This window comes from Aquarana catesbeiana, linkage group LG01 (genome assembly GCF_042186555.1).
Source record: "Aquarana catesbeiana isolate 2022-GZ linkage group LG01, ASM4218655v1, whole genome shotgun sequence".
Lineage (NCBI taxonomy): Eukaryota > Metazoa > Chordata > Amphibia > Anura > Ranidae > Aquarana > Aquarana catesbeiana.
This window is the reverse complement of record NC_133324.1, coordinates 969,841,863-969,862,816: the sequence shown is the minus strand read 5'-3', so window position 1 is coordinate 969,862,816 and position 20,954 is coordinate 969,841,863. Positions and strand designations below refer to the sequence as shown.

The window sequence follows — 20,954 nt, the reverse complement described above, 5'->3', positions numbered from 1 at the left end:
CTCGGGGGGCGCACACGCGACCCCTAGTGGCCACAGGGCGAAGCGACGTTACATAATGTCATTTCGCCCAGCTGTGCCATTCTGCTGCAGTACAATCGCGGCGGCTGATCGCCATGTGGTTAAAGATGCCTCAGAGTGGAAAATTGACGTAGAATTAAAGGAAAACTATACGGTAGCAGGAAGTGCCTGTAAGCCAGCTTTGGCACTCACGATATGGGCAGAGAATGCAGAAGCGGAGCTGGCGGCAGGAATAGGAAATCCTATTGAAGATATTAAACAAAATCAAACCGGCAGGCGATTTCACAGGAGAGGCCGCAATTGATGCACTACAATGCTCAGTCAGGGTGATGCTATCTTCAGTAATGGCTCAAACTGTGGACGGCAGACAGTACATCAAAGCCTAACTGGTCCTGCATCCCCTTTGATGGAACAGCCTTATTTGGTAGCAAACTGGAAGCCGCTATCTCAAAAGTGACAGGGGGTAAGTCAGGATTGATCCCACAGGACCTGAAGCCAAGGCGTCAGCGCCAGCCAGAGAAAAGACAGTTCAGAGGAAGATTGAGAGACAGACGGTTCTTCAGGGAAGAGATGCCAGGAGAGGATGGAAGAGACCCCAGACATCGGTGGCTCGAGAAAATAAGTCTAAGCAGGGCGCAATGCAAAAACCCTTTTGAAGATATCTCCACCCAGACGGGCCCAGTTGGTACCCATCTATGCCAAATTGGTGCAGATCTGGGCGGAGCAAATCAAGGACCCTTGGGCCATACGGGTAATCCAGGAGGGTCATCATTCGGAATTATTAACCCAGCCAGAGTTTCCAAGGTTAACCCGCACAAAACTTCCCAGGTGCCAACACAAGATTCAAATAGTAGTCGAATATGTCCAGTCACTCCTACAAAAAAGAGCTATAGAACCAGGTTCCAGCCAGGAAAGGTATTAAGGATTCTATTCTCCTCTTTCCTTAATCAAGAAAAAGACAGAAAAAGACAGGCGATCTAAGACCAGTATTAGATCTTCGGGAGCTGAACAAATACATATGAGTGCAGAAGTTCCGAATGGAGTCCCCACACTCGATCACACAAACCATCGGACAGGGGAAGTGGATGTTATCCTTAAGCCATGTACACACGGGCGGACTTTTCGACCGGACTGGTCAAACGGACCGAATCCGTCGGACAATCCGACCGTGTGTGGGCTTCATCGGACCTTCAACTGACTTTTTCTGTCGAAAGTCTGACGGACTTTAGATTTGGAACATGCTTCAAATCTTTACGTCGTAACTCCCCTGGACCCAGAAATCCGCTCGTCTGTATGTTAGTCCGACGGCCAAAAACCGACGCTAGGGCAGCTATTGGCTACTGGCTATTAACTTCCTTACTTTAGTCTGGTGTACGTCATCACGTACAAATCTGTCGGACTTTGGTGTGATTGTGTGTAGGCAAGTCCGTTGGTTAAAAAGTCAGTCGGAAGTCCATCGAAAGTCTGCCGGAAAGTCCGTCGGACCAGTCAGGTCGAAATGTCCGCCCGTGTGTACGCGGCATTAGACTTGAAAGACGCTTATTTACATGTCCCAGTTCATCATCAGTGTCACAAGTATTTACACTTTGCGATAATGGAACACCCCTTTCAATTCACCTGTTTGCCGTTTGGCCTATTAACGTCCCCCAGGACATTTTCCAAGGTGCTACTCCCCGTCATAGCCATGTTACGCAAGCAGAGCTTGCAAGTGTCCCATTATCTCAGTCAGGTTTCCGCTTTGCTCAAAGCACAGAGAGTGCCCTCGTCAAAGTTACAAACGACCTCCTCATATCATCCGATGCTGGCTCTCCCTCCTTCCTCATCCTCCTGGACCTTTCTGCCGCATTTGATACTGTTGACCATGGCATTCTTTTAAACCGGCTCCACTTCACCGCTGGACTCAATGACACAGCCCTCAGTTGGTTCAAATCATACCTCACAAACCGGACAGAATACACCTCTCTGGGCCACTTCAAATCAAATCCACATACAGTTACTTGCGGTGTCCCCCCAGGGGTTAGGCCTTGGCCCCATTCTCTTCATCCTCTACCTCACTCCCCTTGGCCAAATTATCAGCCGCCACAAAATTATATTCCACTGCTATGCTGATGACACACAGCTATATGTAAATGCAACAGCTGAAACTCCATCTTCACATTCATCCCTATCAGTACTTACCACCTGTCTGGAGGAGATAAAGGTATGGATGGAGCACAACTTTCTTCAACTAAACAGTTCCAATAAACTGAAGTCATCCTGATTGGCACTCCTTACCAGACCAAATCATCATTCATAACAAGTATCACCTTTTCTGGTTCTAATATCCCCCTCTCATCAACTGTCACAAATCTTGATGTAAAAATGACTCCCAGCTCACATTTGAAGCCCATATAAATCACCTATGCAAGACCTCTTTCTACCACCTTCATAATATCTCTAAACATTCTCTCCCTCCTAGATGCTGAAAAGCTGGTACATGCCTTTGTCTCCTCTAGACTGGACTACTGTAACACACATCTCATTGGGATTCCAAGAAGGAGTCTGCAGAGGTTTCAGTACATCCATAACTCTGCAGCAAGGATCATGATGAGAGTGCGGAAACATGAGCACATTACCCCCATTCTCCACTCACTCCACTGGCTTCCTGTCTCCACCAGGATTGAGTACAAGGTTTCCCTTCTCACACACCAATGCATCCATGGACATGCCCCCCTACCTCAAAGAACTTCTCAAACCGCAAAACACAACACGTCCCCTCCGCTCCACTCACTCAAACCTTCTCCATATACCGAGAACTAGACTCAGGACAATGGGAGACAGGGCATTTAGTGCAGCTGCCCCATGCCTGTGGAATGCCCTACCCGACACCCTGAGGGCTCCACAATCCACTGACTGTTTTAAAAAAGGTCTCAAGACATTTCTTTTTAGCCAAGCTTTTTGTCCTCTTTAGTTTGTTTCATTGTATAAACTGCTCATTTTTCTTTTTGTTTTTAACCTGTAGCACTTTGAGATCTTTTGATGAAAAGGGCACTATAAATAAAATGTATTATTATCTGGACGATGTCCTCTTAGTGGCCCCGGAGCCTCGGAACACAGGGAAATCCTGGTCAGAACCCTATTGAAATTAGGTTGGATAATCTGGCAATTGGCAAAACAGTCAACCGGCACCAACGCAGAGAATGCTATTTTTGGGGGCGATCCTGGACACATCCAGGATAACAGCGGAACTCCTGCCAGAAAAGCATCAAAACACTAATCAACCTACTACAGAGGATATCAGCATGGTCATATCTCTAGGCTTCCCACTGCCTCAGACTGCTGGGGTCACTAGCAGCCACAATTCCGAAGGGGAATTCCTGAAACAGTGGGAGGAACCGATCCACACATCAGCTGATCAGAATTTCACCAATAATGAAACGTTCCTTCGAATGGTGGAGGAAGACAGACCATTAAATTGTCACCAACTCAAACCACCAAGAGCAATAGTAGTCACATCGGACGCATCAGCAGTAGGCTGGGGAGCACACTGCAAGGGCCAGCTAGCCCAGCGCCGGTGTAAGAACAAAGGAAGAGAAGTCTCCAATATAACAGAGCTGAAAGCAGCCTTCCAGGCTTTGAAAACCTTCCAGGACTAAATAAGAAGAGCCAGCGTGACGCTTCAGATGGAAAACAAGGCGGTGGTTGCCTATGTTCGCTGTCAAGGGGGGACGCGGAGTTAAGCACTCCTGCAGAGGTCCCACCAATTATGACCTGGGCTCAACAGAACTTGACAAACTTACCAGCCCCACAAAATTACCTAGCAGATGCGCTGAGCCGAAAAACGGCGGACAACCATGAATAGGCGCTAAACCAATCAGTTTTTCAATGGGTTTGCAGTCGATGGGGTTAAGTAGACCTCGAATTGATGGCATCCCCAGCCTACAGCAAATGCAAACGTTTCCTGGCAAGGGCGAAGTTCCTGCAGGCGGAAGCAGTGGATGCACTCAGCGCCGAGTGGATATGCACCCTAGCATACGTATTCCCACCAATACCTATAATTCCCAGGCTACTCAACAGAATCCGCAAACATCCGGGAATAGTGATAGCAATCATGCTGGTGTGGCCGCGCAGACCATGGTTCCCATTATTACAAGCCCTGGCAATAGAACCCCCAATCCTACTGCCAGAAATACCGGACCTGCTCCAACAAGGGCAGTTGTGGCACACAAACCCTACCAAACTTCATCTGGCAGCTTGGAAGTTGAGAGCCGAAGACTGGTGTTCAGTCTCAGTCATGGAGACCTTACTCAAGGCAGGAGCAGAAACAACGAACAAAACCTATTCAAAAGGTATGGGAGAAGTTTGCTGCCTTCACTGAAACCAGAGGATTTGATCCTTTAGCACCACGGGAAGCACAGATATTAGAATTCCTACAAGCAGGCCTTGACATGGGCCTACAGACAAATACACTATGAGTACAGATCTCAGCACTCTCAGCATTAACAGGAGTAAGATGGGCTTACCCAACAGTTAGTACGGCAGTTCCTGAAAGCCTGCGGCAGAGTACGACCACAGACAAGGTAATTTGTCCCTCCAAGGGACTTACAGATGGTGCTAGAGATGTTGTCCCAACCCTCTTTTGAGGCCAAGCAACCTCGTTATGGAATATAACAATGAAAGCAGTTTTTCTCACTGCCATCACATCAGGGAGAAGAATCTCAGACATTCAAGCCCTAGGATACAATCCCCCTTACTGTTGTATGTTAGCAGACAGGGTGGTACTAAGAACTTTGCCACAGCACCGGCCAAAGGTAAACAAATCATTTCATAGAGAACAGGACATTGTCCTCCCAACAATGCAAAAGGATGCATCCAGTCAAAGGCATGAATTAGATGCCGAGTCTATCCTCAAAGCTTGCATACAGAGAGAAGAGCCCCGTTCAGAAAAGTGGAAAACCTGTTCGTCATCCCAGCCGGATTAAGAAAAGGGCTAGCAGCGTCCAAAAGGACACTGGCAATGTGGCTGGTTCAAGAGAGCTGATCATGCAAGAAGCCTAGAACCTCCATCAATTGTGAGGGCACACTCGACAAGAAGCCTGGCGGCTTCGTGGGCGGAGTTCAGGGGTGTATCCCCAGAAGTAATTTGCAGAGCTGCAACGTGGTCAACATATGGCACATTCCTGACCCATTATAAAGTAGATCCGGCAGCCCTAACGACTGTAGAATTTGGCTGTGCTGTACTGACCGGAATGGATAATTATAGAAAATATTATTTCAGCATATCCTCCCTTGTGATTTGTGGGCGTGCTACATCCCATACGTGTATGCTGTCATGCTTGTGTCAGGAAAACTGAAAATTGTATACTTACCGGACGGTGATTTTCCTTTCCTGATACATAAGCATGACAGCATACAGGTCCCTCCCTTGTGGGCTTCACTTTTGGGTATAGTTATGAGAATGCCACCTTGGGGAGGCGACTTATTTATATATAGTGTAACCAGTCCTGATTGGGCGAGAGGCGGAGCCTATACCCATACGTTCTATGCTGTCATGCTTATGTATCAGGAAAGGAAAATTACCGTCAGGTAAGTAAACAATTTTCCGTTTATTGGTTTCTGTGCTTCTCCTCTGTGACTGAACTACGTGTGGCATCTGGCAGAACACCTGGAGGGTTTAATGTGTTTTCCTATTCGGAAAAGACGCCATGCAGATTGCAGCCCTAGTCACTGGTTCTGGAGACCTTCTTACAGGTACTACACCAGCACATAGTAATTGTTCTGTCCATATAGTGACTTTGTAGAGACAGGATACCGCAGTAAGTTATAGGTATAACTGAAAGTAGGCCTGCAAATGTATGTAGCACCCTCCTAGATAGGTGCTAGGAGTAGATAGATCTAGTTCTGGCTCACTGTATCCAGTGGAGATGTATTTATGTAGTTAGGCAACGGTGACTTGTCTCGCTGTAGTCAGTGTGGATGTAATTCTGGGTTAAGCAAATTTAGCTCTAGCTCTCTGCAATTAGTGCATCTGCCTGTGATTGGTTAAGTCTGTTCTGTGTCTCATAGGCTGTAGGCTTGTTTTCTCCCTGTTTTTTTTTTTTCTTCACCCTCTGTGTGGAACATACAAGTAGGTGTGGAGTAATGTAAATGGGCAGCATGAATATTTATGTTGTTCCAGCCAATCTTGGCAAGCCCTGCACAGGTGGCTGCTGGGAAAGTGTATAAATAGCCTGAGGAAATAGAAAAAAGTGAAGAAACTGCGCTAAAAAAATAAATAGAAATAATTGGAAAAATATATAGAAAATGAATCTCAAATAAATCGGAAGCTGCAATTATCCTGTATAATACAAACACAATGAAAGTAAATCAAAAGAAAAATAGATTAACAATAATTGACAATTCCGCCCTACGCGTTTCGTAAGAGATTACGTCGACGCCCCTGGACGTAATCTCTTACGAAACGTGTAGGGAGGAGCGATGTGCTGACGTCACCTCATGTGTTAGTTCATTTCTCGGAAGGGTTTGTCTGATTGTGCGCCGGCCGCCACATCAGACTTTAGGCTCTTATTGACGTAAGTGCAATACTTTGTATTTTAAAGTTTAATAAATGTAAAAAGGTTTTACACTATTTGGAGCATTTATTTTTTTTATGTACCACGTGCACCCACCCACCGGTCTAACATTATAATTAATATCAACATAACCGAATTAAAATATTACGTGTGAGTGAATTTTTATTATAAAATGTTTGGCCTGTAACAATAACCAAGATTTCAATTTTTTTTTTACACACGTGGTAATTTTTTTATAAAATGTGTGCATTTTTTTTTTTATAAAAGGTGTTGCACAGTTATTGTGTCATTTAAACTGTCATTCTGTTTTTTTGTGTTATTTTTATGTTATGCTTTTATTTCTGTATTTTTTATAAAAAATAAAACATGATACAAAAAAAAAAAAAAAACACACAAAAAAAACTGTCATTCTGTATTATGCTTCAGGTCGTTTGTTTTTGTTTTTTTCAAATCTGAGCTATAATTTTCCATAAGTCTTTCAAGAATTTTACACAAAGAAAACAATAGGAATTTATAACACAATAACATTTTCAATGGTTGAACCGTGAAAGATATCTTTGTAGCATATCAGGTTTCTCCGGACAAGGAAAACGAGCTATATTTTCAGGCTCATAGCTTCGTCTAGGAATCCAGTCCACTTTGAGGTCACCAGCAGCCAAAGAAATTGAATCCGCCAAAATATCAATCATAAATTCTTGATTGGTGCTGTCATACATTTTTGCCACGGTCCAGTCTTTCTTGGCCTTACTGTAGATGTACCTGTAGTTAGGAGTTTGTATTGGTGCTCCACAGGATTTTGGTCTTCTAACAGCTTGCTCTCTGCTAACATTTCGATTGTTATCTAATGCGGCAAGTTGCGTACGTGCTACCATACCATCAATTTCAAAATGATGATGTTTAGGTCTATATTTCAAAGCCCTACTATGAAATACCTCGAAATTTCCAGCGTGGCAGAAATTCGACAAATGTTCAAGGTCTTTCAAAACTCGAGGGTCGAGAACAACGTCCTTCATTCTTTGATGGGCTGCAGATCCCTGCAAAAGCCAAACATGTTCCTCCTCCTCGTTGTCCAACATTTCTTCATGGCTGCATTGTTTGTACAACTTCCCACCAGTCCATGAATGAACGTTGCTTGAATGAAGAGCAAGAGACATCCACTTTTCTTTTAGTAACTCCACATTACGATTGCAAGTGCTAGCGCACCACCATAAATGTTTTTTTGCAGGAGACACCCAAGCTGACAGTTCATGCGAGTTTCTCCTCTTACTAGCTTGGTGCAATTTGTTTCCTATCGATCTGGCAAAGTGCCACGCGTGGAATTCATGCTGTATTCCTTTATGCTGCTCTTTTATCATTTTTCGAATACCGGAATGACGATCGGTAGCTATGATCTTAATCTTCAGATTATCATCTTTTAGCCGGTGAAGAGCTTTCCCGAAAGCGATTTTCTCTAAAGACTTTGGAGATACTCCCGTTTTAATTGGCTCAACCTGAAAATCGATTATTTTGTCGGTATCCATGTCTAGGAAGGTATAAGTGCAGTACTTGGCACTCAATCCAGGCGAGTCGCATTGTCCGTCCCCTGCAAGAGCAACTGTACGCTTCCCGACGTTGAAGATGACGTCTTTGCGTTCTTCACACCAGTGATGATTGATGATGGGAAAAAGGTAGTAATTTTGATTTTTGTAATAAGTCGCTTGGGATATTCCACATAAGCCCAGTAAATGGAAAAAATTGGAAACCTTCCGAAAATTAGATCCACTGCACAGAATAGAACCGGAAAGCAGAAGATTTCCAACAGGCATTTTCCCAACAAACGGCTGGCTGCTCCACAAGTGAAACCGGTGGTGTTCACCACAGTAGCCTTCTACAACTAAAGCTGAACCAACAAGATATTTTTTTATTTTAATCACTTTTCCCGGGCAATTCTTATGATATTTGCACTTGCTGTTCAGTAATAGCTCATTTAAACAACTCTCAAAAACGATAAATTTTCTCTCAGTTGCTAATTTTTGATCCGACTGGTCTTCCAAAAGAAAGAACGACGCATCGGGATCTGTGGGATCGATAAGATAATCTTCTTTCGCGTCTTGTAGATATTCCTCCTTCACACCTGGACGGTAACTCTCGTTTTGTAATACCGTTTCAGGGGTTGCGTTGCCTTCAATTTCTGAATATCCGTAACAACGAAGAGGAAATGGGTGAGTGACATTTTGTCCTTGCGATGGATTCGGTGGTTCTGTAAGATCAGCATCACAAGACGACGACTGTAATAATGAAGGATCACCGTTTTGAATCCATGGCTCGTTTTCAACACCGGACCTTGATTTAGTCAAAGGCACAAGCGGAGGAAGACTTACCAAGTCGCACTGAATCCCAACTGAAATTTGCAATTTAATAACGGACGCCTGTACTTTTTTATTTTTTTTCATAAATAATGGATCAATCTGTATCGCTTTATGTTTTTGTCCCGCAATGTATTCAGAGTTTGCGCCTCTTGCAGCTGTGAATTGTTTTGAAGACCCTTTTAATTTTTTTTTCCTCGAACTCGTCGTAGTTAAACTTTCTCTGAAAAAATCTGATGTAGAAACTTCAATTTCATCTGCCACCATTTCTGGTGATGCAGGATCGGCTTGAAAAATGTGTTCAGAGCTCTGCAATGTAGGCGAGGTGGTTTCTTCGTCTGGTGAACCCGTAGATAGACCACCGTACAAACCACTTGAAGTTTGCGAGGTTTCAAGAAAGGACGAGGGCTCCTCGCTCCTTACTTCCCCCTCAGATGTATCAGTTAGTTTCTGGCGCTTGTAGTAATTGTGTTCAAAATGTTCTACAATTTGGGGTTCAAGAGCAGGTGGCATCTGAAGTGTGGGTATGGCATCAAAGCGTAAACAGCGGCCTTGTCCTCCCATGACATAGTCTTTATCTGAGAAATGTTTGGAACAAATTCTAAATTTTTCCCTTCCCGATTTGGCTATACGGGTTACGTGATACTCAAGTTCAGTGTTTTGTACATTCATATTCTGTAGCCAAAGTCTTATCCTAGCCTCCTTTTTAGGGAAAATATGCAAAATTGTGTCCTTTCTACGCCAAGAATATGAACATCCAGGAACAAAACAGCCAGGCATTCTGAAAGAAAGAGAACAATTATTTTGAGTAATATTCACTGCAAAAATACTAAAAAGTTTATTAAAGAGAAAGTAAACTTCCATCTTTAAATTTTACCTATAGGTAGTGTGAATATCTCCTTCTTTCCCGGCCTTGGTGGTCAAGGAAATTGTCAATGTGGACCCGAAAATTTCGTCACACATGACTTCTGAGTCAGCTCTCCTCCCCCCCCATACACCTCTACCCGGTGGCACCCACTATGCCCGGGCCCGCAGATGGGAAAGTGGAGCCCAGGACCGGCATAGCGGGTGCCACCGGTGTGAATACCTCTTTCTTTCCCGGTCTTGGTGGTCAGGGAAATTGTCAAAGTGGACCCGAAAATTTTGTCACACAAAACTTCTGGGTCAGCTCTTCTCTCCCCCACCTCTACCCAGTGGCACCCACTATGCCGGTCCCGGGCCGCAGATGGGAAAGTGGAGCCCAGGACCGGCATAGAGGGTGCCACCGGTGTGAAGATCTCTTGGTGGTCAAAGAGATTATCAAAGTGGACCCGAAAATTTCATCACACATCACTTCTGGGTCAGCTCTTCTCTCCCCCACCTCTACCCAGTGGCACCCACTATGCCGGTCCCGGGCCCGCAGATGGGAAAGTGGAGCCCGGGACCGGCATAGTGGGTGCCACTGGGTAGAGGGGAGGGGGAGACACACATCTGCTCTCCTCTCCTTCTAGTTGTTGACCCGTAAGTGACGTGTAACATCATTTCCTCCCCGTTGACAGTTTCCCCGTCCATCAAGGCCGGGAAAGAATGTAATGCAGTGCAATGTGCATTAAACCATCTCCATAAGGTTTAATGCACATTTAATGCTCGGTTTCCACTAGTGCGACTTGTCATGTGACTTGGGACTGCAAGTCACATGACGAGTCGTTACCCATGATTTCCAATGAGTACCATTCATATCTCTGCCACTTCAAAGTAGTCCCTGCACTACTCTGATCCCACTTTGATGCGACTTGAGGTCCATAGACCTCAGGAATACACAGCCATTGTTTCCAGTCCCATCAAAATCGGGGCAAAAAAAAGAACAGAACAAAAGTCCGGATGGCCGCACTCCAATGAAAAATAAATTCTTTATTGATATTAATCCATACAGCAAGGATAAAAACAGCTAACACGTTTCAAGGCAGGTGCAGAATCATAAAAATCGCAGCAAAAAATTGCGGCAAAATAGTGGAAATCTAGCCTAAGGCAACTTTCACAGGGGCGATACAATCAGGCCAGCCTGTCAGTCTTTTACAGCGGACCTAATTGGATGGTCCATTCATCCCTATGGAGCGGCGGCTGTAAACTGACTTTTGTCTACGTACAATCGCATAACTCTGCGTCCCATCAGGCCCAAAAATAAAATGGAGTAGGACTGCGTCCTTTTCTCAATAGTCCAGATGGGATTGTAGGCAATCAGTTTTAAAAGTGACAGTACAATACAGTGGGGGAAAATAATGATTTGCTCCCCTGCCTTTTTTTTAAGTTTGCCCACTTACATATAAATGAAGGGTCTATCATTTTTATCATAGGTGTATTTTAAGTGATAGAGACAGAATATCAACCAAAAATCCAGAAAAAACACATGATACAAATGTTATAAATGGGGTTGCAGTTCAGTGAGTAGTTAGACATCAATCCTGGACAGCCGCACTCCAAAAATATTTGCCTTTATTCAATAAAGTGTCATCCAAAATACAGGTCACAGCAGAGTGGAACAAAGCTTACGCGTTTCACACTACACAGAGTGCTTAGTCATAGCTCAGTGAGTAAAATAAGTATTTTGGTCCCCTACCAACAATAATTCTGGCTCCCACAGACTGGCTACAGTAGGTGCTCATGTGGTACACAGATTAGTCCTGTCAATGTAAGGTGGTGCTCCTAACGACAACTCGTTATGTGTATAAAAGACACCTGTCCACAGAATCTCTTTCTTCCATTCAAACCTCACCATCACGGGCAAGACCAAAGATCTGTCAAAGGACGTCAGTGACAAGATTGTAGACCTGCACAAGGCTGGAATGACCATCAGCAAGAAGCTTGGTGAGAAGGAGACAACTGTTGGAGCGATTATTCGCAAATAGAAGAAATACAAAATACCCATCAATTGCCCTCGGTCTGGAGCTCCCATGCAAGATTTTGCCTCATGGGGTGAGGATGGTCATGAGAAAAGTGAGGGATCAGCCCAGAACTACACGAGAGGAGCTTGGGAATGATCTCAAGGGAGTTGGGGCCACAGTCAGACAAACCATTGGTAACATGGATGAAATCCTGCAGCGCCCACAAGGTCCCCCTGCTAAGAAGGCACATGTACAGGCCCGTCTGAAGTTTGCCAATGAATATCTAAATGATTCAGAGAAGGATTAGGAGAAAGTGCTGTGGTCAGAGACCAAAATTTAGGTCTTTGCATTAACTTGACTTGCTGTGTTTGGAGGAAGAAAAATGCTGACTATGACCCTAAGAACACCATCCCTACAGTCACACGCGGAGGTGGGAACATGATACTTTGGGGCTGTTTCTCTGCTAAAGGTACAGACCAAATTTGCCGCATTGATGGGGCCAATGGACGGGGCCATGTATTGTAAAATCTTGGATGAGAACCTTCCAAATTGGGGGGGGGGGTCAGCCTGTCAGTGCTCAGACCATATGGCGCACACTGCATCAAATTGGTCTGCATGGCTGTCGTCCCAGAAGGAAGCCTCTTCTAAAGATGATGCACAAGAAAGTCCTCAAACAGTTTGCTGAAGACAAGCAGACTAAGGACATGGATTACTGGAACCATGTCCTGTGCTCTGATGAGACCAAGATAAACTTATTTGGTTCAGATGGTGACAAGCATGTGTGGGGGCAACCAGGTGAGGAGTACAAAGACAAGTGTGTCTTGTCTACAGTCAAGCATGGTGGTGGGAGTGTCATGGTCTGGGGCTGCCGGCACTGGGGGGCTACAGTTCATTGAGGGAACCATGAATGCCAACATGTACTGTGACATACTGAAGCAGAGCATGATCCCCTCCCTTCAGAGACTGGGCCACAGGGCAGTATTCCAACATGATAACCACCCCAAACACACCTGCAAGACCACCGCTGTCTTGCTAAAGAAGCTGAAGGTAAAGGTGATGGACTGGCCAAGCATCTCTCCAGACCTAAACCCTATTGAGTATCTGTGGGGCATCCTCAAAATGGAAGGTGGAGGAGCGCAAGTCTCTAACATCCACCAGCTCCGTTATGACGTCATGGAGGAGTGGAAGAGGACTCCAGTGACAACCTGTGAAGCTCTGGTGACCTCCATGCCCAAGAGGGTTAAGGCAGTGCTGGAAAATAACGGTGGCCACACAAAATATTGACACTTTAGATAGAAGAAAAGATTTACAAAAATGTGAGGGGTGTACTTACTTTTGTCAGATACTGTATATACAAATTCCCATAGTAACATAATATACAAATGTCAGTCATTATCTTTCCGACAATGTGAGGGACAGATAACGGGTCACACGAGGTGCTATCCAAGCATCGGATAACGAGAGATTAACAAATGCCTTGCACACTGGTAGCCGTTCTGCATCTTCTCTTGTTTTCCATTTTACAGTGAGGGGTGCAATAGAGGGGGAGTAAGAGGAGGAAAAAAGGTGGAGAGGCTTTGAGATCTAGGAAGAGGGGGACAACAGTTCTACTTAACCCCTTCAATACCGGGGGGCACTTTCACCCCCTTCCTGCCCAGGCCATTTTTCAGCTTTCAGCGCTCTCACACGTTGAATGACAATTGCGCTGTCATGCTACACTGTACTCAAATGACATTTTTATAACTTTTTTGGAGACAGACAGAGCTTTCTTTTGGTGGTATTCAATCACCACTGGGGTTTTTTTTTTGGCTAAACAAAAAATTAAAAATTAAAAAAAAAAAAAAAGTTGTTTTTAGTTTGTGTTAGAAAATTTTGTAAATAAGTAATTTTTCTCCTTCACTGATGGGCACCGATTAGTAGACACTGATGGGCACTGATTAGGAGGCACTGATGGGCACTGATAGGCTGTACTGATGGGCACTGATTGAGAGACACCGATGGGCACTGATTGAGAGGGCACTGATGGGCACTGATTGAGAGGGCAATTATGGGCACTGATAGGCTGCACTGATGGGTACCGATTAGGAGACACTAATGGGCACTGATGAGGGGGCACTGATGAGCACTGATTAGGGGACACTGATAGGCACTAATGAGGGGGCACTGATTAGGAGGTACTGATGGGCACTGATTAGGAGGCACTGATAGACTGCACTGATGGGCACCGATTAGGAGACACTGATGGGCACTGATTAGGAGACACTGATAGGCACTGATTGAGAGACACTGATGGGCACTGATGAGGGGGCACTGATGAGGGGGTTACTGATGAGGGAGCACTGATGGGCACTGATAGGCTGCACTTATGGGCACTGATTAGGAGGCACTGATAGGCTGCACTGATGGGCACTGATTAGGAGACACTAATGGGCACTGATGAGGAGGCACTGATGGGCACTGATGAGACACTGATGGGCACTGATGAGGAGGCACTGATGGGCACTGATGAGGGGGCACTGATTAGGAGGCACTGATGAGCACTGATTAGGAGGCACTGATAGGCTGCACTGATGGGCACTGATAGGCTGCACTGATTAGGAGACACTGATGGGCACTGATAGACTGCATTGATAGGCTACACTGATGGGCACTGATTAGGAGACACTGATGGGCACTGATTAGCAGGCACTGATAGGCATTACTGCTGGGCATGTTGGGGCTGCACTGATGGTCAGTGCCTTGTTTATCTGTGCAGATCTCCCCTGTGAGGAAATGTCGCTGATCGTCCCTCCTCTCTTCCCCCTCTGTCAGTGTGAGAAGAGGAGAGCTGATAACCAGCATTTCCTTGTTTACATGTCATCAGCTGTGATTGGACACAGCTGATCACATGGGTAAGGGAGCCTTGTCATGGCCTCTTTACCGAGATGGGTGATGAGCCATGTCCCAGGGTCACAGTGCATTGCCGATCACTGCGCTGCACGGCCCCCGGGGCTCGAGAGTGGGAAGACGTCATGTGACATCATCCCAGAACAAGAGGGCCGCACCCCTCCGCCTCCGTCATTTGTCTGTGAAGCGAACGTATAATTCTAATAACAAAAACACAATCATTCACAAAGTTACATGAACTTACTTGGCTGTGATGTGAAAATCCGAAGACTACGCTGCTGATCCTTTCCCAAACTCTGTAAATCCTTTAAGAAATATATTATAATTAAAATAATAAATAGTAATTTGATAAGATCCGGCCGTGATCAAAAACAAATACATGTTTCATTGATAAGTTCCTATAATTTAAATACTGTATATTGGATAAGACTAATAAATGAGTATTTGAGATTTATGTTGAAAGGGGTTGTAAACCTTTGTGTAGGATGCATTAAGGTGATAAAACTTCTGGCAGTGACCCCCTCCCCCGTTTTACTTTCCCTCGGCGGAGACACGCTCTCCCTCTCTCTCCACGGGTCCCGGCTCTTGCTTGGATAGATTGATAGCAGCGCAGCCATTGGCTCCCGCTACTGTCAATCAAATCCAATGACTGGGGGGGGTGGGGCCGAGTCATACATTCGTGTCTATGGAGGCCGAATGCTGGACTCGGGAGAGAGCCCGCAAGGTAACCACTCCCTCCCCCCCGGGAGAACACTTCTCCTAAGGGGTTATCTGATGTGGGGGAGGAGCCGCCGGGGGACCCCAGAAGAGGAGGTTCGGGGCCACTCCGTGCAAAACGAGCTGCACAGTGGAGGTAAGTATGATAGGTTTGTTATTTTAAATTAAAAAAAAAAAAAAAAAACGAAGGCTTACAATCACTTTAACTTGGGCTGGGGGAAAATCTGCATTGAGTTGGTTAAATTGATAGATAGGCAACTCCTATCCTCATATTGATTAGTGGTTACCAAAATAATAATAACTACTGCAGTAGGGAACAGACACAAAAGATACGCTCAGCATCTTTCCAAATTACTGTTCTGCTTTATTATGACACAATTGAAGGTTTTTATACACATGATTACGTAGGTATCACATTAATATTACAACTATACTTTTATGGTAACAAGGGGCGTAACATAGGCAGGCTAATTCTAATCAGGACTCAAAAGAATGTAATGAAAACATTATTAGTGCAAAACATACAAAATAGAATACAATTATATACAGAACTTACACATTTCCATTACAACATATTTGTGATTTAAAGAAAAATAAAAATTATATATATATGTATAGAAGGAATTGACAAGTGTGGAGTTGATGACGTGTCTTGGTAGATGTAGAGAGCGGTAGGAATACGGCATCATTCACAATGATATTATACACTATATTACCAAAAGTATTGGGACGCCTGAACTGATGTGACTGTGGGGGAGGGGACATTAGAGTGTAAGCTCCTCTGTACAGAGACTGATGTGACTGTGGGGGGAGGGGACATTAGAGTGTAAGCTCCTCTGTACAGAGACTGATGTGACTGTGGGGGGAGGGGACATTAGAGTGTAAGCTCCTCTGTACAGAGACTGATGTGACTGTGGGGGAGGGGGCATTAGAGTGTAAGCTCCTCTGTACAGAGACTGATGTGACTGTGGGGGGAGGGGGCATTAGAGTGTAAGCTCCTCTGGTACAGAGACTGATGTGACTGTGGGGGGAGGGGACATTAGAGTGTAAGCTCCTCTGTACAGAGACTGATGTGACTGTGGGGGGGAGGGGACATTAGAGTGTAAGCTCCTCTGTATAGAGACTGATGTGACTGTGGAGGGAGGGGACATTAGAGTGTAAGCTCCTCTGTACAGAGACTGATGTGACTGTGGAGGAGGGGACATTAGAGTGTAAGCTCCTCTGTACAGAGACTGATGTGACTGTGGGGGGAGGGGACATTAGAGTGTAAGCTCCTCTGTACAGACTGATGTGACTGTGGGGGGAGGGGACATTAGAGTGTAAGCTCCTCTGTACAGAGACTGATGTGACTGTGGGGGAGGGGACATTAGAGTGTAAGCTCCTCTGTACAGAGACTGATGTGACTGTGGGGGAGGGGACATTAGAGTGTAAGCTCCTCTGTACAGAGACTGATGTGACTGTGGGGGGAGGGGACATTAGAGTGTAAGCTCCTCTGTACAGAGACTGATGTGACTGTGGGGGGAGGGGACATTAGAGTGTAAGCTCCTCTGTACAGAGACTGATGTGACTGTGGGGGAGGGGGCATTAGAGTGTAAGCTCCTCTGTACAGAGACTGATGTGACTGTGGGGGGAGGGGGCATTAGAGTGTAAGCTCCTCTGGTACAGAGACTGATGTGACTGTGGGGGGAGGGGACATTAGAGTGTAAGCTCCTCTGTACAGAGACTGATGTGACTGTGGGGGGGAGGGGACATTAGAGTGTAAGCTCCTCTGTACAGACTGATGTGACTGTGGGGGGAGGGGACATTAGAGTGTAAGCTCCTCTGTACAGAGACTGATGTGACTGTGGGGGGAGGGGACATTAGAGTGTAAGCTCCTCTGTACAGACTGATGTGACTGTGGGGGGAGGGGACATTAGAGTGTAAGCTCCTCTGTACAGAGACTGATGTGACTGTGGGGGGAGGGGACATTAGAGTGTAAGCTCCTCTGTACAGAGACTGATGTGGGGGGGAGGGGACAGTTCCTCTGGTACAGACTGCTTAGATCTCTGTAATAAGATATACATCTATGTCCCCCTTTCTCTCCTCTCACATTGATTATTGATCACCTATAATCTGTATTATTGATCATTTCCTCCATGTATCCTCCTCACCTCTCCATACAATGCTTCTTCCTGTTTCATTCCACAAACACTAGAGGTCCAACAAGGTTTAGCTGAGGCTTTGGTTGGCGGCCATTTTGCATAGGACAAAACACTATAATAAACTGCGTAAGACGCACAAGGAATCTTGCAGCAGACACTAGAGGTCACTCTGCTCTGTGAAAGGACTCCGGCCGGGGGCGGCCATTTTTCTGTAGGTCACATAATATTATATCAGTATATAGTACATCAGGACATCATAGAATATAATCCTCAGAGTAATATTAGGATTATATGTATTATGAATATATGGATGAATATAAATAATATAAAATTAGTAATTAATTCAATATTTATTAAATGAATATGAATATTTATTGTTAGTATGTATATATACTAATAATAAATATTTATTAACCAGTTGAAGGCTTTTTCTGTCACTTTTTGTTTACAAGTTTAAATCAGTACTTTTTGCTACAAAAATTACTTATAACCCCCAAGCATTATATATATAGATATATATATGTCTATATATATACAGATATATGTATACATCTATATCTATCTATCTATCTATCTATCTATCTATCTATCTATCTATCTATCTATCATCTATCTATCTATCTATGAACCTAGAGAATAAATTAGTGGGTTTACAATTTATTATGTCACACGGTATTTGCGCAGTGGGGTTTCAAATGCAGTTTTTGGGGATTTTTTTTTATACACTTTTTTACATTTTAATGCACAAAAATGCAATAAATAACCCAATTTTTTTTTTGTAAAATATAAAAGGTTATGTCACGCCGAGTAAGTAGATACCAAACATGTCATGCTTTAAAATTGCACATGTCCGCACAAGGGGGCATCACACGACGATATTATCCATAGGTGACCCTTTAAAAGCCTTTACAGGTTATCACTTTATACTTACAGAGGAGTAGCTGGAATTACTGCCCATTCGCAGATATACCTCACATGTGTGGGACGATCGTGGTTTGCGTGCGTTCAGGACTGACGCACGCATTTGCCTTTGTGTGCTAGCACAGGGGGACAGGGGCACTTTACCTTTTTATTTCTTTTTTCTTTTCTTTTTTTACACTGTTGCTTTTATTTTTTTTTAAATCACTTTAATTGCTGTGACAAGAAATGTAAACATCCCATGTGACAGTAATAGGAGGTGACAGGTCCTCTTTATGGAGAGATCTGGGGTCTATAATGAATGTAAACATCCCATGTGACAGTAATAGGAGGTGACAGGTCCTCTTTATGGAGAGATCTGGGGTCTATAATGAATGTAAACATCCCATGTGACAGTAATAGGAGGTGACAGGTCCTCTTTATGGAGAGATCTGGGGTCTATAATGAATGTAAACATCCCATGTGACAGTAATAGGAGGTGACAGGTCCTCTTTATGGAGAGATCTGGGGTCTATAATGAATGTAAACATCCCATGTGACAGTAATAGGAGGTGACAGGTCCTCTTTATGGAGAGATCTGGGGTCTATAATGAATGTAAACATCCCATGTGACAGTAATAGGAGGTGACAGGTCCTCTTTATGGAGAGATCTGGGGTCTATAATGAATGTAAACATCCCATGTGACAGTAATAGGAGGTGACAGGTCCTCTTTATGGAGAGATCTGGGGTCTATAATGAATGTAAACATCCCATGTGACAGTAATAGGCGGTGACAGGTCCTCTTTATGGAGAGATCTGGGGTCTATAATGAATGTAAACATCCCATGTGACAGTAATAGGCGGTGACAGGTCCTCTTTATGGAGAGATCTGGGGTCTATAATGAATGTAAACATCCCATGTGACAGTAATAGGGGGTGACAGGTCCTCTTTATGGAGAGATCTGGGGTCTATAATGAATGTAAACATCCCATGTGACAGTAATAGGAGGTGACAGGTCATCTTTATGGAGAGATCTGGGGTCTATAATGAATGTAAACATCCCATGTGACAGTAATAGGAGGTGACAGATCCTCTTTATGGAGGGATCTGGGGTCTATAATGAATGTAAACATCCCATGTGACAGTAATAGGAGGTGACAGGTCATCTTTATGGAGAGATCTGGGGTCTATAATGAATGTAAACATCCCATGTGACAGTAATAGGTGGTGACAGGTCCTCTTTATGGAGAGATCTGGGGTCTATAATTTATGTAAACATCCCATGTGACAGTAATAGGTGGTGACAGGTCCTCTTTATGGAGAGATCTGGGGTCTATAATGAATGTAAACATCCCATGTGACAGTAATAGGTGGTGACAGGTCCTCTTTATGGAGAGATCTGGGGTCTATAATGAATGTAAACATCCCATGTGACAGTAATAGGTGGTGACAGGTCCTCTTTATGGAGAGATCTGGGGTCTATAATGAATGTAAACATCCCATGTGACAGTAATAGGAGGTGACAGGTCATCTTTATGGAGAGATCTGGGGTCTATAATGAATGTAAACATCCCATGTGACAGTAATAGGCGGTGACAGGTCCTCTTTATGGAGAGATCTGGGGTCTATAATGAATGTAAACATCCCATGTGACAGTAATAGGCGGTGACAGGTCCTCTTTATGGAGAGATCTGGGGTCTATAATGAATGTAAACATCCCATGTGACAGTAATAGGAGGTGACAGGTCCTCTTTATGGAGAGATCTGGGGTCTATAATTTATGTAAACATCCCATGTGACAGTAATAGGTGGTGACAGGTCCTCTTTATGGAGAGATCTGGGGTCTATAATGAATGTAAACATCCCATGTGACAGTAATAGGTGGTGACAGGTCCTCTTTATGGAGAGATCTGGGGTCTATAATGAATGTAAACATCCCATGTGACAGTAATAGGTGGTGACAGGTCCTCTTTATGGAGAGATCTGGGGTCTATAATGAATGTAAACATCCCATGTGACAGTAATAGGAGGTGACAGGTCCTCTTTATGGAGAGATCTGGGGTCTATAATGAATGTAAACATCCCATGTGACAGTAATAGGTGGTGACAGGTCCTCTTTATGGAGAGATCTGGGGTCTATAATGAATGTAAACATCCCATGTGACATTAATAGGAGGTGACAGGTCCTCTTTATGGAGAGATCTGGGGTCTATAATGAATGTAAACATCCCATGTGACAGTAATAGGAGGTGACAGGTCCTCTTTATGGAGAGATCTGGGGTCTATAATGAATGTAAACATCCCATGTGACAGTAATAGGGGGTGACAGGTCCTCTTTATGGAGGGATCTGGGGTCTATAATGAATGTAAACATCCCATGTGACAGTAATAGGAGGTGACAGGTCCTCTTTATGGAGAGATCTGGGGTCTACAAGATCCCAAACCCCTCATCTGCACTTGAAAGCATTCAAAACGCCAAGATCGGCATTTTTGAATAGTTTTGATTTTTTTTTAAAACTGGTCCCTTTAAGACTCC

The 20,954-nt window shown here is 44.4% G+C and overlaps 1 protein-coding gene across 2 annotated transcripts; it reads right to left on the bottom strand.

The window, feature by feature from the left end:
* Positions 1 to 5,257: 5,257 nt before the first annotated feature.
* Positions 5,258 to 17,634, bottom strand: LOC141122642 (uncharacterized). Of its 2 annotated transcripts, XM_073611993.1 has the most exons (3): positions 17,529 to 17,587; positions 14,906 to 14,966; positions 5,259 to 9,695 (listed from the first exon to the last, which is right to left on the bottom strand). In XM_073611993.1, exon 3 carries the CDS (start codon positions 9,692 to 9,694, stop codon positions 7,100 to 7,102), a length of 2,595 nt encoding a protein of 864 aa, XP_073468094.1. In that variant the 5' UTR covers position 9,695; positions 14,906 to 14,966; positions 17,529 to 17,587; the 3' UTR covers positions 5,259 to 7,099. The 2 variants fall into 2 exon arrangements, with proteins under 2 accessions (XP_073468093.1, XP_073468094.1); XM_073611992.1 differs by lacking the exon at positions 14,906 to 14,966 and having other exon boundaries at positions 5,258 to 9,695; positions 17,529 to 17,634.
* Between the last annotated feature and the right edge of the window lie 3,320 nt (positions 17,635 to 20,954).